General features: G+C 36.5%; 1 protein-coding gene across 1 annotated transcript in view; it reads right to left on the reverse strand.

Annotated features, from left to right (window-relative positions):
* Positions 1-19,064, reverse strand: part of KIDINS220 (kinase D-interacting substrate, 220kDa) — a 67,401-nt gene that overhangs the window by 13,206 nt on the left and 35,131 nt on the right. The window contains exons 22-24 of the mRNA XM_010145322.1: positions 6,726-6,904; positions 5,198-5,424; positions 471-581 (exon numbers count right to left, since the gene is read on the reverse strand). Coding sequence (XP_010143624.1) covers positions 471-581; positions 5,198-5,424; positions 6,726-6,904 — 517 coding nt within the window. The remainder of the gene's footprint in view (positions 1-470; positions 582-5,197; positions 5,425-6,725; positions 6,905-19,064) is intronic.

The following is a 19,064-nucleotide window of genomic DNA, read 5'->3' on the forward strand; positions in this document are numbered from 1 at the left end:
TAAGATAAAATGTATTTTGTTTTAAATATTTACAACAGTCCTTTTAACTTTTTACTTTGTCCTTCCAATTTTTACAATTATCTACAACATTAAAGAACGTCATTTTATCTTATAAAATTCGAATGGAAGTTTACAAGTAGCACTCTTTTTCTTACAATACTACACTATATTGATTTCTTTACTGTAGTATAGCTGGCATTTTCATTAAGATATTTTCCTGCCAGTATTACAGATCATGCTCCTTTAATCTTGATACCTGGATGTTAGGATTGGTTTTCCTCTTTGAGTAATTTCTAAAGTTAAAACAAAATACATTTTACTTTACATGTTAATAACACCTTTGCTTAAAGTGTTTGTAAAACAGAGCTTGTATTCATCTAATAGTGAAACACCATTAATAAACTTCATTTTCATTACTCACTATATTTATTGTCTGGGTTAGTATTTGAATTATCCTTCAAAATACTTACTAGGCCATTGTTCTGATCTCTGGACAAACTCGTTTTTAGTGGTGGACGTGAGATGAGATGAGAACTGCCAGGGTAATACCTTGGCATGTAAAGATATGGGGCAAAGAATGGCTATGGAAAAAAAAAAATGTAACAAAAAAGGGACAAACAATTACACAAATCAAAATGTAATAATAAAATAAAACTTATTTTAACAAAACACATCCTCTAGTTGAGTTTAACAACATGAAAAATACCAATTGCTCATAGCTTGCTTTACTTTTTGCATTGAACAGAATTCCGTGAAAAGCTCTGGAGTGAGTTCTGAAGTTCTTCAAAATCCTTTAGCCAGTGGGTGCTCTGGCATGATATTCTGGAGGAACAGAGTTGGAGTGTTTTCGATAGCTACACTCCTAGCATCTGTTCTGAATATGGAAAAAGGATCATTTAAGGATATTTCTAATAATTTCACTCTCTCAAACCTGCTAAACCCAAAATCTAAAATCTGAACCCAAAACCCACAGTAAAACTTACAGTGTTTCATAATACTGAAGAAAACTGTACCAAAAGAAAAAATTGTCGTGCATAATAGCATCACCAGAACTTCCCATACCTGTGGTAACCAGTCTGAGGGTTTCCACAAATACTGTATCTTATAAATCTATAAATAGATTTTTATAGCAGACAATATTTGAGCTTTGTTTTGTTGGAAATACAACAATGCATGTTGTTCAATACAAATATCATTTTAAAGGACAATGTTAAATGATCATAAAACAAGTATCAGAAAGGTTTTTTAAAAACAGAAATACTTTTTTTTTCCTCTCCACAAGTATCAGTTAACTCTTATAATCATTTTTATAACCAGGTTCCTTTTTATCCTTTTTTACTAATGAATTTCAAGACAATAAACACCATACAAGTTTCCAAAAGTCTGATCAGCACATCACTGTAAAGGCTCTAAATGAGAATTAGGGCTTTTAATAAAAACACTTCTAGAAGATATACAGATCTCAAAATTACAAATATAATTCCAACAGAGGACTGCATATGCTCCAGTCTTCCAAATTTTAAAAGCAACTGTAAAAACATGTTCCCTGAAATTCACATGCTGCCCCCTGACATGCAACAAAAACCTCTGTGTGTGTGCATTTAAGAGTTACGAACTGTACAACTGGAAATGCAGTTAGAAAGTACAAACTGGTTTTTTATTGTGAAATTTTGTTTTGATCTATCTGTGAATTTGAGTTCACTTTTGAAATCAAGATTTTCGTCTCCTTGCCAATTCTCTTTAAAGGCAATGCCATGGAAAGCAGTAGAGCCACTAGACTTCAGGAAAGCAGAATTACAATGCTCATTGCTTTCAACTCATTACCCAGTTCTAAAAAAAAAAAAAAAAAAAGGCAAAAAGGAGTTAAGAGATGCTTCTGAAGTTTTCTATGCTTACCAACTGCAATACTAAGAGTAAAAAAAAAAAAAAAAAGGAATCTCAAAATAATGGCTGTATTACAAATTTCTGATGTTTCTATATGTAGCATTTAAAAAATCGTATTACCCAGCTATTTCACAGAACATACTACTTGGTTTGTGTTTCTGCACATGACAAGATTCTGAGTAGTCTACCTCACCAAATTCAGCACAGTAAATAATCTCATGACACAACGGTCAATATGTGAGGAAGGAGTAAAATTTTATGAAGAATTCTACTTTGCATTTGTCTATAAGGACTAAAAATTCTCTGCATTCAGAAGCAGCTGTAAATGAACCGAGACAATAAAGTTTAATTCCTGCATACATCAATGACTTAGATGGCACATGCTACAACTTTGAGCAATTTCTGGAAAGTACAAATGGCTCCATATACTTAGCTGCTACATGTAGTCTTTGCACACTCCTTCAACATGATCACCACAAAAAGCTCATATGCTCTTCCAGCATATAAAATATCATGATACACATTGTATCCATCAGCCTAAATGTGGAAGTTTGTTTTGGTTTGAACAGGTAGGAGAACCAATGCCTAGCCTTTGCCTTACATTTATTGATTAGCATAGGATGACTCAGAAAATTCACTGATTTAAAACTATTTCACTGTCATAAGGCAGATTGGGTAGTATTTTCTGGAAATGAAATTATCTTCAAAAAAAGTTCATGTTATTTTTAGAATAATTAAATGCCTCAGTTTTCCACTATCAGCTTTAGCCACGTGGAAAACCCCCAAGGATGAAATGTTTAACAACCATACTGCACTCAAGTGCCTAGCTCTTACTGCAAAGACCACCGTCTGAAACACAGAATCAGCACCTGTTTGAGGGCCACAAATCATCAGGCTACTAAGCAATGAAAACAGTTTGTCCAGTAAGGCAATTATCCCACATTTCTTTTGTGATTTCTAATTACGCCTTAAGTCCCCTTCACTTACTTCACCGTGGGATTAATTCTTCTTTATAGGCTTGAACTCTACAGCTCAGTCTTTCTTTGAAGTTTGGCAATGCTGATCTTGTGAAAATATGAGATCAATACAAATATGTGTCAGGCACAAACCAATGTAGAGCTGTTCTCCAAGTTTGCAGATAAAATAATAAACACTACACTTAATGCTAAGATATCAAAGAACTTGCAAAAAAAGTCTTCATGTATTATAATTTCTAGTTCCCACCCAGGAAATACTGATTAGACTTGCCTGCTGCTCTGAACTTCCCCTTAAGAAACAGGGTCTCCACAATGATCCATGAAAGTGGCAATTTTTAGAAACCGGACTTGAACCCAACTTGTAGCCAGGCCACTGGTAAACGTACGTGTTCAGCATAGTACTATACTGAGAACCAAAGCGCCAAGTTGAAGAGCTGCTAAATGGGACGATAATCATTCCTTTACAGCTATATGGAGGGAGAACAGGGTTTTAAACCAAAAAAGAATAGATTATGTCACTGGAAGCTCAAGGTTCATAACATAGGAGCATCTAAAGAACAAAGCAGAAACTTAAAACAATTTAAAAAATTGTATTTCCTAAAAATAAACAGAGTTTTTCCCCCAACAGCTCAAAGGCGCTTTTCTTAAGCACAAATCAATGCTTAAAGACAACAGGACAGGAACCATTTACCAGTCTGAATAATCTATCTAGGCATCTAGCCCCAGAACTTAGAGTGCTTTTGCATTTCCACAGATGCATTTCAACACATTGTGTCGTGTCGTACAGGTACCCAAGACCTCTCTTAGAAACTTCTGCTGGGCAGAGCCTATTCTTCAGCTGCTGTCTTTTTTTAAACACCATTCTTGCAAAAATCTGAGAAGTGAAGTATGATTGAAAATGCTGAAGGAAACAGCCTTTCAGTCTAAATATTCTACTAGAATGAGGTTCTCACCACATACCTCAGTACGTGGTGTTCATGACAGTACCTTTATGACTCTTTGTCAATATTTGAAAACATGTAACACTACAGATGATTACACCTTAGAAGGGCAGTATAACATTTCAGACCGAAAGGCCAAAACTGAAGGATTGCAGTCTTCAGCAGGCAAAAACTAAGCAAGCCTGTATGCCCTCTGTATACACTTCACACAAAAAACTCATTTCAAGAACAGCTTACGACTCACCAATAATTGCTTTCGTAATGCTTATTAGAGCAAAAAAACCATACAAGTTTCAACTGCGTATCTCCCCATACTTTAGACCTTGTCATGTACAGTAACACAGCCACAAAACCAGGGCTTCTAGTTCAACACCTACTTGAACAAAGCTGAGCTAGTATCAGCATGAAGATCTACGTGACAAGCACTTATCAGTGGTGGCCTACTACAAAGTATATATAATTTTAAGTTATTTTCCACAAAACAGCATATTGTCATTGTATTGAGGCTATATAAGAATAATTTTAGAATACATAAAGAATTCTGTGCTACTCGTACTCTTTTCTGCCTTGGTTAACAAACACTGATTTAGGAATAACTCTATTTTCCTTCCAGCTTATTAGATTAAACATTTACCTACAGTAGAACCTACTTAAAGTTGAGGCCATTTTCTGTATATAGAAATGACTCATATCAGCTTTCTACCTTTTTTTTTTTTACTTTTCCTGATAGTAGTGCAGGAAAAAAAGTAAAAAATAAATTTTAAAAATACATCCCACAAAACCAGAAAGTTTAGACTCGACGAGACTGTACAGTGAAGTACTTCATTCAATTTGCAAGTGAGCCATGCCCAGGACTGTTTTCTGAAGCCCAGAAATAGCTCAAAAATGTATGTTTCATGCAATTTATGTTAATTCCTTTAAACTAGTGCAACACTGGTTTAGGGAAAAGATCCCAGAATAACTTTAAAAAGATACAAAAGGAAGACAGACATACATTCTTGCAACGTAGCTCCACATTTGAGTTTCTGAATGTTTTAACCAACAAAACTCACCAAGAAAAAGCTGGAATCCCTCCCGATGTCTGTGAGCAAGTATGTGAATGACTGAGCACAGTTTACCCCACCAAAATAAAAAGAAAAACCCTGCAACATCTTACAATTGAGAAGAGTCTCAAAATTATTTGACCTTTTTGCCCCTTGTGTAATTTGTGATGCAATTTACCATATTTCTCCCTCAGACTACAGTGAACTGAACATTACTGTGAAATTTACTAACTGTTGGACTTTTCTCCATTCCTAAACAAACCTTGCATGGGTTTTTTAACACTTCATAGATGACATCTGCAATATTACTAGATGAAATCAGAAGCATGTTAATTGGTTCTCGATTATTTACCCGATTGTAAAATGGATGCTGAGGTCCTGTCATACCACTGTAGTAACTGCTATGAGGTTGTGGTGATAAAACTCCACTATTGAAAGGTCCGTTGAAAGAGGTTGTAGAAGAGCAAGCTGATGAAGGCTGACTGAACAGAGATGTTCCTCTAGCAGGTGCCTCATGTAAAGGCAATGTGGGATAAGGAAGTCCTCCAATATTCATTTGATCTCTTGCAGCACGAACGTCTGAAAAATAAAAATGCAAAAAAGAATGAGATTTTGCCTGAAATATTAGAAAAAGGTTTTATTTGTTTGCCAATTCATTGCAGTACATTTTTAAACTCCAATCAGAACTCATCAAGTAGAACATTAAATGTCACTTTCAGCTGCATTCAGTTGATTTCTCTTGAGAATCACATATACACAGGAGTCTTTAGGAAAGTTAGGACAATTTATTGCATAAATCCACATAGCACATTAAATGCCTCTAAACATTCTTCTTCCAGAGAGTAAGTTACAAATCCTAACCCAAATGGGAAGAAATGCAAGTACATCTGATGTGATAGTGTGACCTGTACGGATTCTGAAGAAATTAACGAGACAGAGCTTTGTGAGCAAAGTCAGGCTACACCACTGTAGCTATCAAGTGCAGAGAAGGAAGTTGATAAAAAGAAAGAACAAAAAGGATTCCAATTGAGGACTGAAATGTCACCACAGAAAAGACAGGGAAAGAGATCTATTAATACCCAAATTCAGTTCCCATCTAGAACACTGCCTGTCATAGCAAAGACTCAAAAGGATCCTATTTTAAACTTAAAGTTCTGGTTTTCTTCAAAGCTTTAGCATCTCTTAACAGGTGGAAATGTTGCCTTAGCCTTAGTCCAGAGTCAATAGCCTAAGACTGGACAATAAGTGTCATACCATGCATCACAACAATCCGCAGCAGCAGTGACAGTCAGAACGCTTAATGCTGAGCGGAGTGGTTTTGCAGAACAGAACGTACCTGAACCTGAGTGCATTATTTGAGTCTACAAGCAAGTAAAGATAACAACCACTGCACATTAAACAACACTCACCATAGAATGAATTTAAATGTTGTACTAGAGCAGACTAACAAGTAACTCTTGGGTACCAACTGCACAGGTATCTAGTGGGGTATGCATCACACAGAGACGTTCCACTTTGTTTCACTGGCTTCAGTTCTACAGGATCTTACTGATACTATTCAAAATTGTTTACAAAGGTCTGAAAGCCAACTCGCACCTCTACTACTAAAATATCATTTCCTCCATCTGCGAAAGCAGTCTTCAAATCAAGAACAGCGGATTCCCCCCTCCAAAAGAGAAACTTCAGTTTAGTATGATCTGGCCTTTACAGCAAAGCTACTGCGTGAAACTGAACAGTCCATTACTGAAGTCAAATCAGACAATCCGAAAGTCTGATTTGATGAACAAATCAGGATTCTTGGCAACATACAAAGCAGCTCTACCTGAAATGAAAATAAATAATATGATTGTCATTTTCCATTTATTTGAAAACATACTCACCTGCAATGATTTCTCGTAGCTTGGGATCTAAGTTTACAGTACATGGCAGAAAGGTTCTTACATCACGTGCAACAAGAACAGGTGTTCGTGAAGATAAAAATACTTCAAAGTTCCGTATATCTCCATCAATTTCAAGCAGAGGTTCAACATCTTTAGTTGTAGGAATATTCTTTGAAATTCTAGGGGGTAAAAATTAAATAAATCATAAACCATGTTTATTACAGTATGTCCTCATTTGCATAGTGATATTCTAGGGTGAAATACTGGTACATTTGCATCCATTCTCCATGATCTTTGGCAAATTAAGAGACCCCATGAAGAGTTGCACTGTCTGCAGAAAGAACAATTTAACCTTTTCTAATACACAAAAATTCTCAAACGGCTATGTTTTCTGATCTAAAAAGCCATACAGAAGACTAACATCAGATCAGGAATTTATAGCTCAGTAATGTAACGTCAAATCCAAGTAAGGGGAAGCTAATCATTGTCGACATTAACCTCAAACATCTATTCAAATTCTGATATCCTGATCAAAAATTCCATGGTTAAAATTCTCATTTTAAAACTAACATTTCCTGTAACAGTAACACTCAGGTATCTTAGACATCCATCAAAACCCAACTATGCATGATTTCATATTAAAAAGTGAAAAAAAAACCTGCCTGCTTTCAAGTAATTCACCTTGTAAGACAAGAAGCCACAAAGAGAATAACAGAACAGTGAGACACGATAAATAGAAGGGATTGTCGACGCATTATGACAACGGTCAAGTGATGGTGTGGGTTCTTCTTGTGTAAGCACTAGTATAAAGGAGCTTTAGGAAGGAACATCTCTTATTTGACATCTCATCTCATAGTCTTATGACTGGTATCTCATCTGATAGCAAATGAGAAATGACAAACCAAATTACAGATTACTAGAATGAAAAAAATGTTTCTTACATCCAGCGTAATAAAAATAGAAACAGTGAAAGAATGTAATGAGAATGGCCGACACAGTTATAGCAATGACTATAAAGTGACGGTGACAGCCCTCTATATGGATACCAGTGACAACACAACCATGTTGTATTTAAAGTAAAAATAGATAGAAGTTATGAGAGAAGAAGATATATTTTTTAATTAAAAAAAACCTTATGTAAATATAAAATGAATGATGCACTTCACTAGTTAAAGGCTTTTCTCAAAGACGTATTATGATTGCAGCTCCATAGAAAGGAATGACTTAGCATAAACATGTTGACTCTTCTGTGAGTTGCTGCAACTTCCCCAAAAGAAGTTAACACAGCCCAAAGAAACTGTAAGTTTTCTGTTATTACTGGCCAATTAAAGCAGCTGAGGCAATTGCCAGTGCTGTCGTGGGAGAAAGGAGTATGCTGCTGCATGGATGGAAAAGGAGCTCTCATGTATGCTCGGTAACCTGTTGAAGTACAACCAAGAATATCTTACATTAAAAACTATACACTCACGTATCTATGAAAAGAACACTTAAAAAAAATCTGGTTGTAATTTAATTGTATTTCTAATACAGCTAATGAACTAAATCTATCATTAGCTGAATCTTACCTTATTTCACAATTTGCTAGCTTTTTAAAAGCAAAGATCTTCTTTATTCTTTATTTTTAGATCCTCCATAAAAAGTAGAACTTTATGTACCATGGGATTATTTGAGAGAGTGGGAGATTTACACAGAATATTTATAGCATTTTATGTTAATAAAGGATCAATAACAGATGCCTGAGTAAGTGTAACTCTTTTACATTAAAAACAAATGTTAACTGTGTTTAATCTTTCAATCTCATTTTTAGGACAGTCGTGCACCATACTAAAAGTAAAATTAACAAATTCCTATAAATTTTACCAGAAAACATCTGAATGGACCATGTACCTAACAGAGAGAGGATACTGTCATACCATGCTGTCATAAGCAGTATGTATGAACAACTTTATTCACAGTGATGTTCCTGTTCCTTTCAGCACAGGAAAATATAACAAAGCATAAAAACATCTGTAGCCTATTCTAGCAAAGGTTTTAATTCTCCAAATCACTATGAGCAAAGCTGCCTGGATGGCACTGGGATCATTCGCCTTAGGGAAGTTCAATGTACGTAAGGCTTCACAGGCTCCAGCCTTAAGAAACTAAAAGGTGGCGCTTCTGTAAGAGGAGAAACTTGATATGCAGAAGTAGGTTACAGTTTCAAAGAACGGAAATGGTTCATTCTTCAACAGTCATTAAAGAAATCGAACAGGAGCTAAAAGCATTCCTCATCTCAACAAGCAAGTGGTCAAAAGAAAAAACAAAACAAAAACATTGGCATTATCAAAGTAAAACTCACACACTCAAGAGAATCTGTGAATTGTATATCTTACACTGATATTTAGCTACTACCTTAAGTTATTCTATTTTGCCTTATATAAATCTATAACTAAACTGATTGTAAGTGTATCTGCTTTTATTCAAACATCTGAAATGTAAAAAAGCCAAAGCCACTAATGCCCACTTTAGTTATATATATTTACTGTCAGTATTCTAGGGTTCAACACTGGCAAAATGAAAATTAAGTCATATCAGGGCATAAGGAGTTAAAGAGTTACTTCAACTCTTAAATCTAAAAAATAAAAAGCCAAAAGAGAATGTGACATAGATTTAAATAAAACACACAACTGATGCATCACATGAAAGAAATTAGCTGAATTTTAATGCCAGCTCTACTTAAGTCTGAATGTGAACAGTGTTCTGAATACGATGAACAAAGCTACTGTTCAGAAGCCAACAGCCCACTGCTGGTGTGCAGATGGAAGTCTCTAACCTCCTGAGCTCAATGTCTTAAGCTACGCCTCTGAAAGAAATATTTATGTAAATGAAGATCTTTTGGCAAAGAGCCTCAAAAATTGCATGTGCCTGTACTTCTCAGGAAAAAAAGTTAGCATGTAAAACACTAGGAGTTACTCTTTCTAAAATATAAGCTCACAGATCTAAAAATAAAACTCTGTGAACACCCTATTCTCATTTTGGGGCTAGATTATCCTGAATCAGAAGAATTATTCTTTAAGCCAGAAATATCAAAAAAGACTGTTTCCATGAGAAACTACATGACATTACAGACAGAAGAGAACCTTAAACATTAATTCTGCTATTCTGCACCTGTGCTTTCCATGCACAGCTGAAATTAAAAACTGCTTTCAGCGTGGAGTAAGTTATATTCCAATAAAAATGGATTATTTCCAGCTTTTTTCCTCAAATAAAAATAATTTACTACTAGTACATACAGGTACATCATCTTCCATTCAAGAGACTGAATTTGCTCCGTATTTTTTCTAGTTTATGTTCACATTGAATTTCCGCGACTGACCTGGAAAATATCCACCATGGCCCAACAGTGGCTCCCAGCACTGAATGCAGCCAGCACAAGTTCAGATGCTAGGCTGCTGGGCTACACAGGACACGGCCTATTCACCACCTACTGCAGGAGATGGTATCCCCACAGGATGTAGTCCTTCACCACCCAGCCAGGTGGTGGTAAAATGGCAGCAGCTTCAACTATCTTCATCCACATCCACAATGTGCCCACATTCTGTGTTTGGTTGGTTATGTCAGCTCCTGGAGTGTGCCAACAAGCTCTATCACCTCTTCATTCGGCCAGGAGTTTCCCTGCCTATGCTCAAGGCCAGCTCTGATATAGCACGTCTAAGTAACCTAGGATCGGACTGCTGTTCTAGAAGCTGCAAGAACCCTCACTGGAGGCCTGTCTTGCTTGATTCAAGAACTGCCTTCAAGCTTAGGCCTTTGCCTTTGGTCCTGGTCTGAGCTATATCTATACACCTTACTGGTCATGACCTTGACTTACTTCCTGGCTTCACCCAAAACGTGCCTTGTGGCTACCGATCACTGGGCTGTTTGATGTCCCTGGTTACTGTCACTGAACCTGCTCTGTTCTTCCTGTTTGGCTACTGTGGGACTGCGTCCCTTGCTCATGAGAACAACACCCTGCCTGTCTTGCTGTCCTCAGCATCCAGCTTGCTGGAGCAATGGAGCAGACTGCCCTGCTGCTCCCGGACTGATGGAAGGTTGACTTTTCTGCCAGTCCTCAGTCAGAAGGGCAGCATTCTCTGCTCCTTCCAAACCTCTCTCCCTGAAGGTAAAAACAAAGAAATCCTGAAAGTTGTTACCCTTTGCACACCTGAATTTTTTTTCCTTGTGTGCTTTACAGGAGCATGCAACCATGTGGACAAGAGTCATTTAACTTTTGCAGTCCATAAAAAGGAACAGACTTAATTAATTGCTATTAAATAATAAACAGAGCAACAGAATGCATAAGCATGAAGGCATTTCATGATTTATCTATCACGTGCCTTTTAAATTTTTTTCTCAATCACCATCATGGCTTGGCTTGGCGGACGAAGATTTGGGACGGGCTTTACCCACGCTTACTGCAAACGCGCTGATGGCTGAAAAGGCCAATGCGGGATAGGCAAGTCCGGTTGCAAAAAGCACAGCGGAAGGCCTCCTTGGGTGGTACAGTCGAGGCACGGTTCTTTCTGCGCTGTCTTTTCTCCTCGAGACTGATTCTACGTGTGCTCTCAAAGGAGACAGCAGCATTATGTATGGTGCGTCTCCAAGACAAAAATGTTGCTTAAAATAATTAAATAACTTCTCATTTAAAGTGATACAAAAGTATTTATTCTAAAGGTTCGATACCAAGATACAGAAAGCTAGAAAATCCGGGCCGCTTTGGAATGCAATATGAAATTTCCATGCTTGGCAGTCTGCTAATTAGATATCTAATATCTAATACATAATAATAATAATAAAACCCAATGCTTTTCTCTGAAGTTATTTAGCCTATTCTTCTCATGCCTGGTCAGTAGTGACAGTGTATCTTTATGACTAAGGATGCATTTTTTCTGGATTAAAAGCTTTTGCACAAAATGGTCCAGAAAGCTTGCAGTACTATGAACATATTAAGAATAATCCTGAAAACACTGTTTCAAACTGAAATTTGCAGCAGGTCATTTAGGCATTGAAAAACAGCATTTGCTCATATATTCACTCCCTTAAAGGCAAGAATAACACACTCAGCACTAAACCACAAGGGAATCAATGTTTTATCTTAAAAAGATAATCTCTTCTCTTAAAAAGAGAATATTTTTTCAAAAAAAGAAAGCTATAGTTGGATATATCTATCTGGACAAAAGTTAGAAACCCCTCAGTGCACATGAAGCAGTACAGAGACTTCACTGAACAGATGCAATAGCTATTTAAAAACGCCTGTTACCGTAGGTATGCAGGAAAGCTTGCTTTGCAAAACTGACTCCGTCCAATTCAAGTAACAGTAGATAGAGCATCTCTTCTGAGTGTTCCTGCTTTTGATCATTTCAGAAAGAAAAAAACATTTTGATCCTTAAAAGATTGATATTTATTAAACTAGTCTCCCACACCCACTATCATGTGGCTGCCACTGAGCCATATTACAAAGGTCTAATTTCAATACAACTTTTCAGAATACACCCTACACCGGCATTCTTTATAATTAAAAAAAAGTGTTAACACAGTTAGAAATGCCTGGATTCATTCACAGCTTTGCAGGATTATTTCAATTACAGAAGGTAAAGGAATTTAAGAAAAAAAATCAATTTATTTATTTAACAGATGGAACAGCAGTGAACAGAGTAGCACAGAAGAATCTGACTGCTCAAAGCTGCTCTGTAAACAAAACAGTAATTATGTCTTACTAACTGAGAAGTCCAACAAGATCAGTCACACCAGTGAAATATGGGAATACCGTATCAATCTGGTTTTGGTATTTTCATTACTGAACATCAATTACAAAGCTATTTTATGGCTTTATGCAGGGATTTATTTATTCAATACATCCACCTGTAGGACTTCAGAAATTCAGCAGGTATCTTCAGGTCTTCTAGCATAAGAAATGACCACCCAAGTGGAAGATGGTTCAACTCAAGTCTCCAGCACAAGAGTTTTTCCTGGGACTACGTAATGGCATAGGGTTAAACCTCAGGACCAGGCAGAAAGCACACAACTCCTCCAGAAGTCCATGACAAACACGTCACAGAAGCATGAGTTCTACTTCTCAGAGGAAGTCAAAGACTAATCCATCAACCTGTTACAAATGCTATCCAGAAATGGAAGATGAAAAGGTACAATTGCTATATTAACAGGTTAATAAACCAAAATTCAAGTCAACCATCAGCAAAGACATATTACTTCCTTTATACAGCATTTGGATTACCTCATCTGTTCCTTATTTCCCCCTTCTGAAGCAGCTACTTACAACAGTTGATCTAAAGAGGCAAGTTTTTTGTACGGGCACGTGACCAAGTTGTTGCAAGGAACTAGAGCATCAGCTTCCAGAGCACTTGATATCCCATGCTCAGTGGTAAGCTTTTACAGCAGTATGAGACATAAGTCTTTTCTGAATATGAGGCAAGTATTTTATCTCCTCTTTTTTCCTGAGAAATAGATCACATCACATTTATTGTGGGATAAAAGCCAGGATACAGCCACTAGCAGCATGTAGGGAAGAGAGAAATTTCCAGCTTATCTTACCTCACAAAGTTTTCCCATGTTCTTGGGTTCTGAATAAATATTCTACTTTTGACAAAAGTGTTCAGCAGACACAAAAAGCCACTATCTCCAATTTTATTTCCCAACTTTATAAATTCTACAAAAAGTATGTAAGTCTCATGAATTGACTTACTCAGGTTAAACATAAAACAACTTCAGGAAAGAAAGCTTTTTAGTTTTTGCTAAAACTAAGGCTTCTGTGTTCTACCCTAAACTAGGACCAATCAGTGATGCTTACAGCAGATCTGAAATATACATAGGAGCATGTCTGAGAGACATCAATGCACATTAACTATACTGCAGACATTTAAAATTATCTGGGAAGTATTTTAGAAATATGAACTATTACTCTGTATTACAAAGGTAACTAAAAAAAAAAGCTAAAAATGATCCTTTTGTCTTGTTCTCATTAGCTTTTGCTCCAATCCTTTTTCTCTCCCTATTACCTTTCCACCCAAACTTCCTTCTAACTTTTCATGTCCTCCGGTACTTTCTTCTCTTTTATGCCTTGCCTCATGTAGGTCTATTTAGTAGGCAGTCTGGGCAACAACCACCTATTACTTAACTGGTATGTTGCCTTTTAACATCGAGACCACACTATTAGCACAGTAAGAAGCAGAGTAACTTCATGTATCCTGTGTTTTATGTAGGAGGTAGTAAAAGGGAACTGAAAACCAAAAAGCCAGTTAAATATTTAGAAGTAATGCCTCGCTGTGAGGTCTACAATAATATTAGATTGTCTACTTAAAAGAAGGGATTTATTTAAACCTGGCCTGGGCAAAAGATGATTGCAGAGGACATTATAACCAGAGTGATGAATGCAGCGCCTTCCATAGCTTCTTCATTTTTTATTTCTGTAATCACTAAAAAGCTACACTTCTTAAATTAATACATCAATAGATTTTACACAACTTGCAAATCCCTTAAAAGTTAATTTCACCCTTTTATTAAAAACAATTTAAACAGTGTCAAAACTGGAATTAACATAATAACCTTCCAAAAAAGTTACATTTCAGATGATCTTGCTCAATTTTAACATTGCTGGAGATTTGCTGAAAACACGTAACATACTTTTTTAAAAGAATGATTTAATAGACACTTGTCTAAAGCACTGTAATAAAAAAGTAGACAGATAATGCTTATCTTCAGTTTTTATTTTACTTTTCTTCTTACTTATGTGTATTAACAAAAAACCCTCAAATGATTTAGACAAAAGCTTTTAGCGCACATAATTGCAACAAAATTACAATAATTGTACCAATTAAACTAATCCTGAATGAACAGTTTGTCATCTTAATGTTCCAATGGTTTATAGAAGGATCTACTTAATTAGCTGAAATTGCTTTCCAATGTTAGTATCAAATGTCATTTGTTAAAAGTTGAACGATTTCAAAAATAATTTAACAAAGCAATTTTACAAAACACCAAGAACCAACATTTTCTTTTCAGCTGAATAAAGCAAGCAGATGTGTTATCAAATTGCTATAAAAATAAATGAGCCTTTATATGGGGAAAAATAAGTTTTACTACTAGTGCTACAGAATACTATTTTCTGATTTTTTATGAAATAAATTTATTTAATAAAATAAATTCATTACATTCTTATCTTGCTGGTATTTTCAGTATACTGTAAATATACTTTCTTAAATTGAAGTAGTAAACAACAAAGCAGAAACATTCAACTCTGCGTGAAACAGAAAAATGTTTTACCCTGCCGAAGCAGTTTCCTAATTTGGTGGATCACGCAAAAGATCCGAACTTATCAGTAAAACATAGCACCAATGAAACCGCACCAGAGAACTCCAAACTCCATTACTACAGTAATCAGCTGCTGTTCCACTTATAACTAAACTAGTTTTTACCAGGTTAATCTGAAGAAAAAATGAAACTTAGTGAAACAGAGAATGAGTTATTTAGGAACCTGGAATTAAGTATTTCCCTGGTTACCATTACTGGAGATAACTATTTCTGTGGTTACTTCCAAGAAGGGGTAACATCAGTAAAGAGATTAGGAAAAAAGCAGGCAAAATCGTAAACCAGGTCTGAAACTGGAAAGACAACATCTAGAACTGAAGAAATGAAGTAACACTGACACTTTCCATTATTTCAGACACAGCAGATGTCTTCCACAATATGTTATTCCTTACAATAACATAAAAGTTGCAAAAGCATTAAGAAAAAGTAATATATAAGCTATGACTGGCTTAGATCCTTCAGTCCCAGAAAAAAAGAATCCTGAAAATCTATTATGTTATTCTTCTAAATTTAGTGTGTTCTGCTTTGGCACATCATTTTGCCGTCCATTTTGCCATCCATCATGAGTAGGCATGCACATATATGTGCACAAATATTTGATTGCAGAGGTTAAATTAAGCCCAAGTGACGGATGAATTGTACGTTGCTCAGTTCTAACTAACGGTTACTTAAAACTCTGAGGAAAACACAACCATTTTGTCATCCTGGAAGTTACATATCTTTTCTTTAAATCAAAGATTTAAGATTCTTGATTTCCATAGTTTCCTTCAGCTCCCCAGAATGCATGTTTTCAAGGCGATTAAGTAAGGGTGGAAACTAATAAGAACAGATGGCTCATGAGATTTTCTTCTATCCTGAGCCAAGCTCTCATTCTTTAATATTTTGAATTAATATGTAATAATCATCACGTCACAGAAATTCAGGGACCAGCAGCTATTTGGTGATATCCTCACAAAGAACTGTCAAGTCCTGTGTTAATACCCCAGTTTGAGCAAAGCCTGGGCAAAAAATGACAGATAGGACTGTCCCTCATGACCTAAAGCATGACAAGCAGAGTAATATCAGAACCAGCCAGTAGAAAGCACTTGAATAGAAGTTTGTATGAATACCTGAATTCCGCATCACTGAACAAATTGTAAATTCAGTTCTGGGGACAGGGGCTCTCCTCTCCCAGTATCTTCAAGCACTGAGACAGTGAGTCATGGTTTCTCTTAGGACTATCTCCCTAGGTACACCAGCCTTACACTTGTCACAGTTTCACCAGGTAATGGCCAGAATTATATCCAGAAAGATATGGAATCTAGCTACTAACCCCATGAGAAAAGACAATACTTACCATGGATCTAACAAATTTCTGGGTGAATGTTTTACCCCAATGGTATTCAGACATGACCGTGAGGAAATTCTCATGGACTATTATCAGCTTCATATTGACTTCTTTTTTTTTCCCCAAGGGGTACTACATAACAGGTAGATCATTAAGTTGTTCTGGTACCTGCAGTGTGTTCCCTGCCATTTTCTTTTTGAAGTCCAGCTGGAACTTTACCACAGTGTCCATGCCTCTCAGGACAACTCCTCATGATCACCAGGACCAGAAGGTTCCTGCAACTTGTCATTCAGCCTGCCCCAGCACCTGGTATAACTAATTTAAACACATCTATCTTCAGATCCAAATAGCCTTTGATGCTGTGTTTTGTGCTAGACCTAATCTTTTCCTCCTGCTGCAAACATGCTCAAACCAGTTACTGTCTAGGCATTTCAAAGGGCTTCAGCTATGGACTCTCAAGGATCCTGAATAGACTCTAGATGCAGGGTAAGCACCACACGACTCAACTTAGGCCTCACTCTAGCAATTCTGGGCATTCACAGTAGCAGAACTGCAAATGTTACAGGAACTTCAGGGCTAAAACCTCAGACATCCACGGTTTTTCAAGTGTTTACAAGTTTAGTCAGTCATTTTCTGAACTGCATTCTTCAACTCAAAGAGCACACACACACCTGAAATTTCACTTTCAGCTGTATACACCTTAATACATGAAACAGATTTTATCAGCAAAGGCAGTCCAGCTACTAACACCTTTAAGAAGTGACAAGACAGTAAATCTGACATACCTACAAGAGAACTGGTTTGCTCATAGATTCAGAAACTCTCTCTAACACCTTCAGATTTCAGAAGGACAAAGGCCTACAGGCAAGAGGGTTACAAAATTACCTTGGTGAGTTCTAGGAACATCTTACAATAGACAAAGTATTGTAGATTTTGGTTTCTGCTGTGATAAGGATATAAAAGGATAAAACATGTTCAGAAGATTATATCATTTAGTAAGTAAACTTAATGAGGATTATTATTTGTAATTGGGTCACAAAGTTAAAATGGTAAAAAATTAACTAAAATAGAACAGAATGAAAAGTTGGTAATGTCATTAGCACAATCTAAACATGAAAGGGAAAGGAGTATGCAACAGACAAAAAATCAGAATTAAGAGCTTCACCTGGGAAGGAGAAAGACTACATGAAAACCCTGATGATGAGAAAGCTAGAGCAAGCAAAGATCCAGACCAGCAGAGGAGCTGGAATTGAGAGAACAGAAGTGAGGCAACACTGAATGCTTATTAGTATTAGCCTACAGAACCATAAGCTATACACCACCTCCCAACAAGCACAAATACTGTCCAAGTGAAAGGTATGATAGAGGTGACTAATCTGGCATCACACAAACTGACAATTCTAGAGCAACTTTCAGTTATCTTAGTTTAGTTTTCCTATTGCATTCTTTTTAGCTACCACAAATAGCACTGAGATGTGACAGAAAATGGCTCTTTACGACACAGGCTGTCTATACAATTTGCAAAATTAAATTCTGGACATTAAAAGATAGGATTCTTATGGAGGCAAAATAGCACGTGATCATCTAAATAAATGGTAATACATACACAAAGGGGAATTAACTGTAGACTATTTTTATTGTTTCATTCCTTAACACTTGACTACTTGATTCTTCTTATCTTCTATACTTTTTCTAAGTTGTGAAAATATTGTTTATTCTTTGAAATAGTGAAAAACAAAGCATTTAGTGAAAAACATTGCTAAGACAAACAAGCACACAGCAGCTGTCAGCGCTGCGCTGGATAGACTGTTGCTGCGCTGGTGCCACCTGCTGGCACAGCACCACCACACACAGGTACCACCGCCATCAGCTCTCGCACGGAACTGCACTCTTGCCACAGCAGTATTGACAGTACAGAGCTGGTTATGATCTGCCTCCAAAGACACAGCAGTAAAACAACATAGGTTTTATTATCACTTGTCATACCCTCAGCATACAGACAAATTATCAACTGTAACTCTTCAGCTGAAGGTACCTGTAACAGATTAATGATATTTTAAAAAGCTGGAAAACTAGTATCAAAGCATTCTCCTTACCTGGAGAATGAGATCGAGTGTGGAAAACCTGCACTTAAGACAGAACCTACAAGATTCCTTTCATCGAAGGGAGATGCCCAAGCAGACCCCTCTCCTCATACACTTAAGAGTTCAGAAATGCAGCAAAACCAAAGTAGAACTAGAACTGTCATAATAAAAAGCACACTGACACAAACTATTCAATACTAGGAAACTTACATTCTTGTTCCTGTTCTAAAGTACCAAAATACTTTGTAGAAAAATCCTTGCAGAATAAAAGGCAGGAAAGAAGTTAACACAAACTCAGTACAGGAACAGAAGCTAAAAGTATCAAAATCTGGTATCTTTTCATGAGACTCCAAATGGAAAACCTTAGAAAACAGAAACTGAAGTTTTGAAAGAGGAACTAAAGTAAATACTCTAGTTTGAACTGATACAGAAACAGATATTCAAGCCAAGTGAATCTACAGCTTCAAACAACTGTAGATCAAAAGAGAAACAATGACACAGAAAGGATTATTTTGGATAAAACAGAATTTTTAGAGCACTGGTTAATCCAAGAGAAGCGTTCGCAGACCTTTTCATACTCAGCATATG

The sequence above is a fragment of the Buceros rhinoceros genome, unplaced genomic scaffold, assembly GCF_000710305.1.
Source record: "Buceros rhinoceros silvestris isolate BGI_N320 unplaced genomic scaffold, ASM71030v1 scaffold7601, whole genome shotgun sequence".
NCBI classification, from domain to species: domain Eukaryota; kingdom Metazoa; phylum Chordata; class Aves; order Bucerotiformes; family Bucerotidae; genus Buceros; species Buceros rhinoceros.